The sequence below is a fragment of the Coturnix japonica genome, chromosome 5 (genome assembly GCF_001577835.2).
Source record: "Coturnix japonica isolate 7356 chromosome 5, Coturnix japonica 2.1, whole genome shotgun sequence".
In the NCBI taxonomy this organism is placed as follows: Eukaryota; Metazoa; Chordata; class Aves; order Galliformes; family Phasianidae; genus Coturnix; species Coturnix japonica.
The window spans coordinates 44902651-44916278 of NC_029520.1; the positions used below are offsets into that span (position 1 = coordinate 44902651).

Consider the following 13628-nt stretch of genomic DNA (forward strand, 5'->3'; position numbering starts at 1 on the left):
AAAATAAATAAAATAAAATAAAATAAAATAAAATAACCAAAAATAAAAAACAAAAAACACCTGACAGGAGTAACACTCAATTTGTGAAATAAAAATCATACTGGATTACTAAAAATTACACAAATTGATCCAGTTGCATTATTAGTAGCACAATAAATTCAGGAAAAGTGATCTGAACTGGGTTTACAGAAAAGTAATTAGTAATTAAGAAAATCTGTTATCTTTCCTAGATATTTATTTTCTTATAAACATACCATGCTTTCTCTATGGTCTCATGCAAGTACGTGTAAATAGTTCTCTTATCTCTTCCCAGCCTTCATCAGCTGCATCTGAAAACACTTTATTTTGGGACCTCTCCTAAAACTCAAAGGCATTTCTCAGTACAGCAACTAGAAAAAGCAACTAGAAATTTCTTGAAAAAATGAAAAGCAAAACGTTCAGTTTTCCTGCTCCCCAGCTGAAACATTACATCAGTCTTTCAAACAGAGTAGTTTATATTCAGTCAGGATTACAATTTTTGTTGAATTTCATGAGGTCATTTTAATTTAATTTAAAATAAATACAAAATTATTGGTTTAAAATGAAACATGTTGGAGTAATTTTAAATCCAGCAGACCCCAACAACAATTTACAAGGGATTTTTTTCTTGCCAACTGCTTCTTTATGCCTTGTAGTTATAAAAATCACTTTACCATGGTTGATTTGTAAATGTATTTTACTTGTGTTTTAATAGATTTTCATATCAATATATATATCAGCACATCAGCATTACAGTTTATCAGTTGCTGCTGCAATTTAAGCAACAAAATTCATGCAACCTCCGAACACTAACAAACACATTCACTCTATCAGATCTCTGATATTATGCAGTGCTTCATTCAGATCAGTTTTTTCTCCCCTTGACTGCTAAAATCAACTTTAAGCTTAGTTCTGATTCTCATTTTCTATGAAACCTTAGTATGTAAAATAATAAATAAAATAAATAGCTATCATGCCAGAACATATATCTGTGATTACTCAAGTTATTACTATTATTACATAGTGTCTGTACTACCTGGACACTCAGCTGAATGCATCACTATGCAGGGCCCATTTAGTTTCACTTTTTAAGTATGTTAGCAAGCAACAGTGAGAAGATAACTGCTGGCAGATGATCCTTACAGAAATAACTAAGAGCCCAAGTGAAAAGAAACCCAAGTACAGTGTCAGAGATACTGAAGTCCAATTTATGAAATATTATCGAACACCGTTAAGTATTTTTAGTTTATTTGGGTAAGGAAAACAGAAAGTGAATTTTAGGTTCCAGAGCACAATGTCAGTGGGCTGAGCTGACTTCTTAAAAAAGAATGAGACCTGGTTTGTCTCACTTACAGAATTAAAGTGAGCAATAACCAAAAGAAAAAAACACAACAGTTTAACATCCAAGCACAACTAGATTATCCATGCAAACTCTTCAGGCTTTCTTACAGAAGGATGACGTTAGAACACAGAAGCCTTGATCTCAGTTGTTCTGCTTACAAATAACTTCTGACAAGTTCTTGGTGCTACCACGCAAAGTACTCACAAGTAGATGAACACTTATACACAAAAAGAAAAATAAAACTCACCCAAGTGATGAAAAGGTTCCCTAACTATGCAGCATACCCTCACAGAAAACACCCTAGCGCCAACAAATGCAACTCCCTTCAGTAGCTAGAGCTACTGTATAAGAGCCCAAGGTGGCTCCAGCCCTTCAGGTGGCATGGGGAAAATACAAGCAAACAATTTGCTTGTGCACCCTGGACCCACCACACCTCTTCACCAGGCGCTCAATCACCAGTATAAGCCAAGACCTAACAGTTTCCCTGCACTCTATCCCTTCACAGCAAAGCAACGATTGGGCACATTTGGAGATGAACCTACACATTTCAGTTACAATATTTACCATCAACCCTTTCTACAGTGAATACACGGAAGTCTATAAATCAGTTCCCTGTGTGTGCAGGCTTTGTAGTTGTTGCAGGATTAGATCTCTCATCCCAGCTGTAAATTTACCTAGGGTAGGACTTCCAAAGTCCTCCTGATAAATGGCCCCATTCATTCCTAATTTCTTTATATATGCCTGGAAGTCTTCCACATTATCCCACATTCCAACACTCCCTCAGTTTTTGTTTAATTTGGCTACTGTATACATGCCATGGTATGCATCATTGTTTCAGAAGGTGGCCATTCCTCCTGTGGTACACCTGATGGTCCTCCCTGGAAAGCTTTAGTTTTTTGAGTCACTATGGATCACGTTTCTAGAGGTTCCGGTTGTACAAGAGCCTCTACACAGGTTTCCTTCATAGTTTTTCTCAGAACTGTATTAATAGTTTCTACTCCATCAGAAGTTAATTTCTATTTTATTCTTATTTTTTTGGTCTGTTTATACTGCACAAGTCCGACTACTCTGGGTTCCAAACACCTTCTAAGACTATGAGTCTTTCTTTATACCTGTTGCTTGGGCATACTGCCCCACCAAAAAAAGGAAGTTTAAACCCTAATTGCTCTTCTTGTGCAAACAGCACCTCATTTTCCTCCCTTAACTCTTCTTCAGTGGATTTTATGGAATTCAGTGCTACTAACAGCAGCCACTCTACAGCTGATGCTCCTTCCTAAGTAGGAAAAATATGACTTCCCATGTTTTCAAGAAATTCAGCTGTACAAGATGCCACTTTGGGGATGCCCCCATAACTACTAAAAGATCCTCATTCTTACCTCTGCAGCAGAATGCAAGGGAAATACTAGCTACCCTTATAGGAGCCCAGAGTGGTTCCACCCTGGGTCCACCCCTTCTGGTCACATGGGGAGCACAGGTGCAAACAATTTGCCTGTGCTCCCTGGGCCAGCCACACCCCTTCACCAGGTGCTCAATCACCAGTTCAAGCCATGACCTAACAGTTCCCCTACACCAGTGCTGAGCAGTCAGAGCAACAAGATCAGTTTGCAGCAACTTGCTGCAATTCGTGTTGTTGGTATCTTGCAGATATTGTTTTTCCTTACTCCAGCTCCAATGTCCTTACCTTCTACAAAAGCGCAGTCCTGAAGCCACAAAGGCACAAAAACCACAGAGATGATTACCAGAGAGATAAACAGCCAAGCCCTTAAGTATTTTGGCCATTGATAGCATCTGATATTCCCAAAATAAAAATCAGAGATTAAAAAGAAGTTTTATTTTGGAAATATCTTGGATCAAGGACTATATTTGCATGCTGTTTTCTCCCAGGCAACCAATTACTTTCCTTGTGTATACAAACTGTCCCTTTTAAGGAAGGAGAAAGATCGATACTTCAAAAGAGCAAGACTTTCAGACATTCAAATCCTGACAGCTAATGCTGTCTTGTGGCTGCAGGCTTAAAATCTGATACATTTTCTAATCACATTGTTAAGCAATTTGAAAACAAAACAACTACCCAAAGCAAGGCTATAAATTATGAGTGTGAGTAGCTTAGACTCTTGTGCAGTAATTTAATTGTTCCTGGTGGAGCTATTAATTAAAAATAATAAAATACTGTCCAAAATGATGTCCAGATGTTTTTGGAATTATCCTGGCACTGACATTTCTATTTCTATTTCTATTTCTATTTCTATTTCTATTTCTATTTCTATTTCTATTTCTATTTCTATTTCTATTTCTATACCAATTTTGTCAGCTCCTTGAATTCAAAACATTACATGACTCACTTCATGGCATTCAAATATTTGAATGATTAAGAACTAGATAGTGTTAGTTGTAATAACCTATATGTCACTTTTTTTTTTTTTTTTTGCTCAAATTCCCTCTTTTACAAAAGTATTTTGAAGCAGTGCTAAAATATACTAATGTAGTATGGAGTCTTACTAAAAAACTAAATAACTTCATAATCATGGATCAATTTTAATGCCACATCATATGTTTTAATTCTTTTTTCCTCTAAAATAGTACTAAGTAGCTTGCCACAGCTAGTAAGATCTTAGAGCAAGGAAGCTAAATAATACTGAGATAGTTCATGCTGGAAGAATTAATAGCAACATAAAAGCCAGAGCACAAGCTGTGAATACATTATTAATGATGTTTTCTTCTCAAATCAGCAGACGGACACTGAATAGCTCAAGGGACTAGTAATGGGATACATAGCTTTTCATCTCAGAGTAACTACTTCAGATCCACCCCATGTTGTTTTTAACTGAAAGTTGCTATTGAACAGGTATTCAACAGCCAATACATCATAATTGGTCTAAGCCCAGTTTTCCTGCAAGGTCTGGTTAACTAAGCTGACATGTTGTTTTCAAATAAAGGGCTGAGAAGGCTGGAAGAAGACTCAGCTACTCTTTAGTGTTTAAAGGTTCAGCTCTTGAAAGTAAGTTTCAGACCAAAATGGAATTGGGACAAATAAACTTATTTCATGTTACTCTTCTTCAGTGGTCCATCAGTGTCTATATCTGTGGGGTTTTTCTTTCCCAACAATCAAATTAATTTTTAATTAAAAAAACAAGCAGAAAATCAGCCTCATGTAAACTGAGGTAAAAAACAGTTTAATGAGATTGACTTTGGTTAAACAAAATTTGGTAGGAGGGCCATGGAGTGTTCTTCTTTTGTATGCTCGGGGCAGAAGAATTTTCAGCACATTGCCAAAAAGAGCATTAATAAATTGTAAAAATCAAGTGAATCTCACTTCCATTTTCTGGATCAGTGGAGACACCTAATAGCTACAGTTCTCAATAAAAACTACATGTTCAGTGGTCTCCATGAGCTTTTAATTGACTACATGTTGTTTTTCCATGCTTACTGTATCTACACATTCATGGAATCCCACTAAAATTGGTAGGGCCTCAAGGCCAATTCAAAGGCTGCCTATATCACTTGGCACCTCACAGCAAAACTGGTCATAATTTAGCAGTCTTCTTTTGGAAGAAAAAAGATCATGAAGGTGTGTTTGGAGTAAGGTTAGCAATAGCTACCTGAGAAATATTTGATGAGTTGTATTCAAAACACAAGTAGGGTCAGTATCATACAAAAATGTTTTTAATGAGAATATTTTTAAAACTTTATCAGCCATGAAAGAGAACTGAACGTGTAAAAAACCTGCAGAAATTTAGCTATGGGTTTGCATTGTTAGAGTTAACATTGTTAAAAATACAACTACATTACTTCCTTGGCATTTATAGGTGTTATCTTTAACTCTTCTTTTGTACAGAAAATGAAAATGGATGCTGAAGACAGCACTGTCAGGATTTAATCCTTCAAGGTTAAAGATGTCTGCATGTGCATTTTAAATCTGTATCATTGCACATTTATACAAAATCCATTAAAATAATATTTCAATAGAATGAATAGTACTTTGTATTTATTACTATTTGCTGTCACTCATTAGAATCACAGTCAAGACTGCTTCTCTCCTTAATCTAGGACAAATAAAGACAAACTGCAGTAAAGATAAACAGTACAATTAAAAGATGTAAAAAAAGAAAAGCACAGAGAGATCAATGTGTCAAAAAATCATACTGCAAATCAATGGCCAAAATAAAAATAGAGTCCAGGTCTTCCAAGCCCTTCTTCTTTTCTAAGCATACACGCTTTTTCTAAGACATTTTTGTTAGTCATCCAAGTGTTTACTGGTAGCAATTAATGTTGGATTATAAAAAGAGCTTTTAAACACAAAGCAGCTGAATTGAACACCTCTCAAAAATCCACTTCCTCTGTTACATTTACAGAATAATCAAAAAGTTGGGTAAGAGGCTCTTGCCATATACATTCAAGGTTCACTCAAGCCTGCAATTGCTGGTCTAGCTAGTTTCTGCTGACAACAGTGTGCAAAGGAGAGAAATGGTCAACACCATAACTGAACAACTTTGGCTCTTCTCAGTGAATGATTTAGGACCTGTATACAGCTGAATGGACTGGAAATACAGTGATGACCGAGGCTTTGCCTCCATAATAATAATAATAATAATAATAATATGCATAAGTAATGCATATATAGTAATTTCTTTGGAAGTGTACAGGTTTTGATCATTTTATTCTAGCTTCAAGCACACAAAGACTATGAATGTAGTTAGTTTAGATTTTAATTGAGTACTGCTGTATAAGAAGAGCATCTTTAGGAAAATACATAGGTCACAGCAAAATCAAACCTCTTTGTGAAAAGAGTATTTGCTTACTAACATGACACTTCAGCCTTTAGGTACAAGGTCTGACTGATCTTGAGAGCCCTTGTGAAAGGCACTGAAAAACAGATCACACCAATGATTTCTGAATCAACGTTACATGTATATAGATCACATCCCTAAACAGATACATACAGCATGCTGGAGACATGAGCTGTTTTATGGAAATCATCATCTGTATTAACAGTTGCAACAATCAGATCTGATTACACCAATAGATGCCATCTTCAGGGATAAGAAAAAACTGCAGAAAGAAAAAGTTAAAAGAAAACTGAACCTCTTTGCAAAGAGAATGGATCAAATATAAATGTTATGTGTCATGCTTCGAAGAAAAAAAATCTGTGTCAAAAGCCTTGTTTCATCACTTCTTAATAGTCAACATTATTGTCTTTGAGTACTTTCATTCACCTGTCTGGTGTTCAAAAGCAATCCTAACATGCATAAGAGATGGTGACATAAATGTAAACACAACTCCTATCTATATAGAATTTGTAAGAAAAATACTAAACACAAGATAAAAACAAAGCTAACTTAGAGGCAAAGTCTATACAGGCATGCCAGGCAGGCAGAACACAGCCTGATATAAATATAGATGGAAAAGAAATCTGCAGTTAAGTTTGCGTAATATTTCTATTCGAAAGGATCCAGCTTGCAATGTTGATAAACATTTTTCAGTGTTTAGAGAGGTGAAAGCATGTAGGCCTTCTGCCATCAGGAAAAATCTGCAGCTTTGAATTACAGCCCAAAGTAACACATACAGAGATTCTGAGTTCACTTAACACTACCAGTTTGAATTATTACCAGTTTGGCTCCTCAGTTCTCTTTGTTAGCATCTGCTCTTTGGAGCAAAATTACAAGGCTTCCACACAGACAAAACGCACAGGCCATCCAACAGCTAGATATCTCTAGGAAATGGTCTGACTATGAAGTCACTTTCTACTTAGTCCAGTCCTTGAACATCATCGTTGCAAGCCTGCCTTGCATGCCTCCACATTATTCCTCTCTGGACACGAATTATAGTAGTAATAGTATAGAATGCTGGGAGCATTTCTCACACTATCTTGGACAAACAAAAAAGGGTATTGTTACAGAACCTTTAAAAAGAGTTCAAATGTTTCATATGCAAAGATAGGCTTCAAGGTGCCAAGAAGGTCTGTCTAGCAGAAGACTCCAGGCTATCACAGACCTTGAAAGCAAGGAAATACTGACTGCAGAAATCCCGCTGGCTGCCAAAACAGAAATGGAAGGGTAGCTTGGTGCTGCAGGAAATAATCCCTGAAAACTTTATCCTGGGAACACTACTTGTGACTGGTCACCATTTGATTTCAGTTCCATTCACCACCGCCCTCTGGGTCCGACCTTCCAGCCAGTTCCTTACCCAGACAAAGTGTACCTATCCAAGACACAGACCGCCAGCTTCTGCAGGAGAATACTGTGGGAGGCAGTGTCAAAGGCTTTGCTGAAGTCTAGGTAGACCACATTAACAGCCTTTCCCTCATCCACCAGACAGGTCACTAGATCATAGAAGGAGATGCTGCACAGCATGCAGCCTGCTCCACTTGGAGCAAGCCAAAAGCTGTGTTGATGGAAACTACTCCTTACTTTCTAATCAGGAAACAGATTGATCTTGAAGCAGATCACAAATCCAGCATATGCATCTTGTGATCATACTCAGAATCAGACCCTCACACACATACAAATTTATGGCATTTACAGTGTTAAGTCATTAGTATAGCTCCTGAGTATGTCTTTCAACTCTTCCCACAGCAAGATAAAAATATATAGCTATATTAGCTGCACTTAATCCTAAAAAAGGCAGAAAAAAGCATGAAGCGTTGAAGGAGAAAGCCTTGTATGCCATCAACAGGAGGTACAATTAATTGGGACTCTTCATTCATTCCATAAATATCAACTTAAACTTGATAAGAATGAAAACGTAGGAGTCTTAGATGCAGTCACCTTTATGTTAGTAGTCTCACTCATCTGATACAAAATTATCTTTCTTTGGCATGGTGTGGGAAGAGGGAATGGTAAAAGATGAATGGGAGCATTACGCTTCATGCAGCAAAGACCTGGAATCAACAAAGACGCTGCTAAAAATTGCACTGAAGCTCACCATAATGATACAGAATTCTGACACAAAAAATGAGATGAAGCATCAAAAATAAACTGGTCCCTTATGCCCTCTGAATGCTAGGCTCATCCAACACATTTTAAACAGATTATATTTTGTATGTAAACATATCTCCCAATTCACTAAAGTGCTAAAAATAAAACAACAACAAAATGGAGTAACATGAAAACAGACATCCTAATATCATCAGTGTTACCAGCAGAGATGCACATCTTTGCTTATTTCCCTGTAAAGATGCAACTGCATGACATGCAGCAAAGTCTTGCTCTTATGATCTTTTTGTTTGTTTCACTGAGGCAGAACATCCAGTGATTTGACTATAGTGTTTTAATGTTTCTATTTTTGTAGTTCCAATCTCTACGGAATCTGGTACTAGCACACAAGTGCAGTCTTTCTTCATAGAAATTCCGTTCTGATTAAGACAAATGGTTCATCCACTTAACAGCTTATTACTGTGATCAACAACTGACTTTCCATATTCAGGTAATATTCAGGCTTAGTAACCAGTGATTATCATAAATACTGAAAACTGCGGCCACAAACAGGATTTTTTTTTGTTTAACTAACCTTAGAAGCTATTAGAAGCTTTTGTACTATACTTATTTCTCCATAGTTTGTTATCTGGATCTCAGCAATGATGCCTCAGCATCATTTTGCATAAGTGAGTTCTCCATGCTCACTCTTTTTCTCATTTTCATTTCAAGATTAAGTTTGCCCCAACAAAAGTCCAGAAGCAATGTGTTAATGAGTACGGACAGTAGCTACCACTGACAACATCTGGTTCCAGGCTGGCTACCAGTCATAAGGGACAACGCTGCCAGCTGGTCCAGGAGCTCCATTTAAACTCTGGACTGGGCTAGCAAACCTGGCCTGCTTTATCATAGTTGTACCTGTGTCCCATCCTGCATCCTTCCAGCATAACTTACTGACTGGGCTTCCAAGATGGACCTCAGCCATGCATTGTAGGGAGTCTTGTACCTGGCTGCCATCTCCTGGATGGACCTTAGACATATGAGAGCTGCTCTGAAAGTAATGCCTCTGGTTTTATTATGTTAGCCCACAATATCAGAGGCAGGTGGTGGTGCTATGGCAGTAGAGGGTTGGTACAGTTGGAAAATGTATCGTGGTGTTACAGTTGGAAAGAATATCACAATGAAATGGAAATAAAGAAACAGAGAAGGTGTGTCACTGAATTTCTCCATGGAAAAATATGGCACCCACTGCCATTCATCAGTGCCGTTACCAGTATTTATGGAGACCTCTGTGAGCACAGTGAGGTGGTGGATGATGCTTTTCAGCAGTGATGACAGCAACACAAAAGACAAATCACATTTTGGATGGTCATACAGATTTTGATGAACATAGTAGGCAGGTTCTTGCTCATTGCTGGTGAAATGCATTGCTAACAGTGATGGCCTGCTTTAAAACTGTGTTTTGTAGCTGTGAATTTGCTCTATCAAGTAGTGTTATTATGCTCTTTGCACCTGTTGTAGTTTCCACATAAATAGGAGGCATTATTTCAGGCACCTATTATAACTTCACCCCCCCCCCCCCCCTGGTGCAAATAAAATTACAATAGCCACTGAAAACTCTTGAATATAGCGGCTTAGCGGCTTTTAATGCTAGACTGTGAAGAAGCAGAGTCTCCTGTAAGTGCTCAAGGTTGATGAAGTACTTTATTCCCCCGATCAACATGGCAGTTTCATGACCCCTCAGGGGCAAGTTATCTTATCCAGTAGTTCAGTCTGAACACAAGATTAGAAAAATTGTTTAATTTAAGTCAATCCAGTCCAGCTTCTTCACTGTGACTGGTACTAGAGTTTGCATTTCTCCGTTTGCATGTGTCAGAAAAGGTGCCGGAAAACAGACGAGATCTGCTTCAGTCAATAAAGAAGTATTTTGAGAAACAGTCTGTCAGTGTTTGACAATTACATGTAATTATGACAGTTCATTGGCTTCTCAAACCTTGTCCACAAGTGTGGTTGCATAGTTTCAGCTGAGCCAAATTAACAGCTCGCTGGCAGAAGGTCTCACTGCCTCCTGTCCTCCCTGCTCAGTTAGTTTCCTGCCATTTTAGCAAGCTGAATTGGCATACACCCAGTTAAACAAGAGATGGTGCATGGAAGGCAGTCACATTATACATCTGGGAATGCAAGGTGTTGTCCCAATCAAAGTGATTGTGATCTGTTCAGTAAACTCATGACAGAACACAAATGCCTACCCTTTAGAAAGGGATTTAAAAATAAAGAAGAAACTTAGAAAGAATATCCAGCACAATTGGAAAGGATTAGCCATGTAAATATTGCCCCTTTGTTGGCATGCTGGATACGTGGCCCAATTTCAAGTTATAAAATATAATGCAGCTGTTTTGTACAATATATTAAATTATTTTGTGCTTCAACTTTTGCATGTTTAAACAATTCTGTCAATACAGTAAAAATAAAATAAAAATAAAAATGGATAGCCCTGCTGTATGCATTAGCTTTTACTGGTTTAATTACAGAGATAGCCTAATCAGTATGAGTCTGTTCTCATTTCTGAAAACATCTAGTATTCACACTTGTATTACATCACTTTCTTTACATGTTTAATACCATTCAGTAACAGAATGAGGCCTACAGTGATGTAACACCATAGTAAAAACAAGATTTAATCTCAGTACTGCATGAAAATGTACGTCACTTCTCTTATTTTCAGATTTTACAAAGACACTACAGCATAAGGATGGAACTATTCCTCTTGTAAACCACCTCCACCCACTGATTATTTCATACAATACAGTCAGCTTTGAAAAATACAATCGCTTTCTGTTACTGGTGAATGAGACTCCTTCCCCAGCAAGTGAGGTGAGGGGGAGTCAAGTTTTCATAAGAGTTTCTACATCTGTGGTCACAAAGAAAACCTCCCAAATATTAACTGAGTCAGTGCCATCTCTTGAAGCTGTGTTCAGCCTGATGTATCAGTTCAAGGTCTTCCCAACTGACAGCAAAATAAGCAGCCAATTTTTGCTACTGCAATTCACGAGTAGGTGGGTAATGATACTGACAGAGTTTTTCCATTATTTGGAAAAACTATGAGCACTAGCAAGCACAAAGGAGGCCAAGAGCCAATGAGAAACTCATTAAGCTGCTTAAACCGATCTAAATCTAGGCTGTTGAGGTCACATCCCGCCCCCGCCACATATTTCCACCCCCTTCCCCCTTCCTTCGGCCAGCACTGGTGTTTACAGAAACAGGTGGTGATGTGCTGGTTCAAGGGAAGAAAAAAATAACCAACCTACCACACCACACCATGGCATTTTAGTATATTGGTCTGGTTTAAGGGGTTGCACAATACTTTGCATTAGTGCAAGGGAATGAGGCAGGAACACCACAGCTGGAAATTAAGAGTAGTTTAATCTTCTATGAAACTGGAACTGAACAAACCACTGGAATCTTTGGAGTTTATCCTCAGCCATACAAACTCCTCCACACATTGATCAACTTCCAAATTGCAGATGGAGGTAGATTTGTTTCTCTTACTGTGTTCAATATCTATGTTCTCCTCTTACGCTTACTAACTACTAGTAGTAACTCATTTGTGACTGGTTCTTAGCAGTGATAAAGGCACCTCAATTCTAAACCCTCAAACCAGAAAAGATTAAGAAAAGGATATGAGGCAGACATAATTTGTTTCCTACCAATTAAGAAGCACAGAGAAGGAAGGGAACTGAAGCATGAGGACACAGCTCTCCATTGTCAGTACAATTCTTCCCAGTGCCTGAAGAGCTTTTTCTCCTTTCCAGAAGAAGCAATGTGGTCAAATACAAAGTAGATATAAAAGGATGGATGATGGTCCCTTCCAACTTAGGACAGTTAATAGATGGCCTTGGCTAGTTCTGGTTTTGATACTCAAGCGCTGAATAAGAAAGGAGAAGGATTTCTCATTTTTGCTGCTGTTTGTAAGGTTGCAGTTTCTCAGTCCTTTAGTAGCACAGCACAGTTAACACTTATTAGGCACATCCAATATAAACTTTAAGTGTTTCACATCTCGGTGTTATTAGGAGGATTAATAACCACTGTGCCCTTCCTTCAGCTGGTAATTTGGGGCTTAGCGAGGCCATGTGGTAACTAATTTGTAATTTGTAACAACTTTGCTCTGAGGTCATTCTGATTTTCCAACGAAGGGACAAAGCCTAACGCAACACAGGCTGTGTACTGTAAGCACATGGGTATGTCCTCAAACTGACGATGACTACAGCGAACCTGAAGGGCCAGCATGCTTCAGGCGTGTAAACTTCTTGAGAAGTATGTATTCCCTCCTTGCACACTGGCTTCTCCCAGCTGAGCACCTCTGGGCTACTGAGAGATATCTCAGTAAAGGGGCAAGCTCCATAGGGCCACAAGGAGCCACAGGCTGAAGCGCAGCCCTCAGAGAACAGCAAACAAGCACCCAGGCTCCACACTCGCCCAAGGCCGCAGCCCAGACAAGCGCCAGGAGGCGGGAGGCCACGGCACGGCCCGCCCACCAGGTGACGCTACGGAGCAGCCGCTCACGTGACGCAGTCAGCCAATGGGCGGGCGGTTCCCCTCGCTCCGCGGGCGGCGGAGGAGGAAGGGGGCGGGCGGAAGGCTGAGGCCGCCGCCGCCGCCGCCGGAGCCGGGGGGGAGCGGCAGCACCGAGCGGGGCCGCCGGGGGTTGCGCGTGTCCGGACCGCGGCGCCCGGAGGGGCCATGCCGAATAAAAACAAGAAGGAGAAAGTGAGGCGGGGAGAGGTGGAGGGGGCAGGTCGGGCCCCGCGGGGAGGTTGTGGGGGTGTAGAGGCCCCGCGGGGTGGAGCGGTGCTGGGTGGGGGGCGGCGGGGAGCTCCGTGCAGCCGGGGGGCGCTGGGCTCTACGTGCACCCCGCCGTGCGCGGCCGCCCCGCCCGCCTGCGGGCACTGGGGAGGGGGCGGTCCCCCCGTTGGGGCCTAGCCCGGGGGTGCTGCGGCGGCTGGGGGGGGGGGTCCCGGCCTCGCCTCATCTCGCCCCGGGGGTCCCGGTGTGCGGGGCTTGGGGTTGTCCCGGGGGAGGGGAGAGGCCGCGGGTTTGGCGTGCGGGGGAGTGCGGAGGGAGGGGATGGAAGCGTGCGCTGAGTGGAGCTGGGCGGAAGAGTGAGCGGGGAGAGGTGGTGGAGTGGGGGGGGGGGCCGTCCCGGGCCATCTGTACGATGAATTTGTGCCTGGGGGAATCGCTGCGAGCGCTCAGCGGGGCCTTCCCGACCCATGTACCTGATAATGGACTGAGGTGGATGTGGCTTCGCCCCGGTGTCCGGGAACAGTTGTTTTGTCAGTCGCAGACGGGGTTACTGC

At 40.6% G+C, this 13628-nt stretch overlaps 1 protein-coding gene across 1 annotated transcript in view; it reads left to right on the plus strand.

Moving 5' to 3' along the window:
* Positions 1-12840: 12840 nt before the first annotated feature.
* PPP2R5C (protein phosphatase 2 regulatory subunit B'gamma) overlaps positions 12841-13628 on the plus strand; it is a 61756-nt gene continuing 60968 nt past the window's right edge. Inside the window, exon 1 of the mRNA XM_015865421.2 lies at positions 12841-13038. Within this exon, the coding sequence (XP_015720907.1) occupies positions 13012-13038 (27 nt within the window). The 5' untranslated portion in view covers positions 12841-13011. The remainder of the gene's footprint in view (positions 13039-13628) is intronic.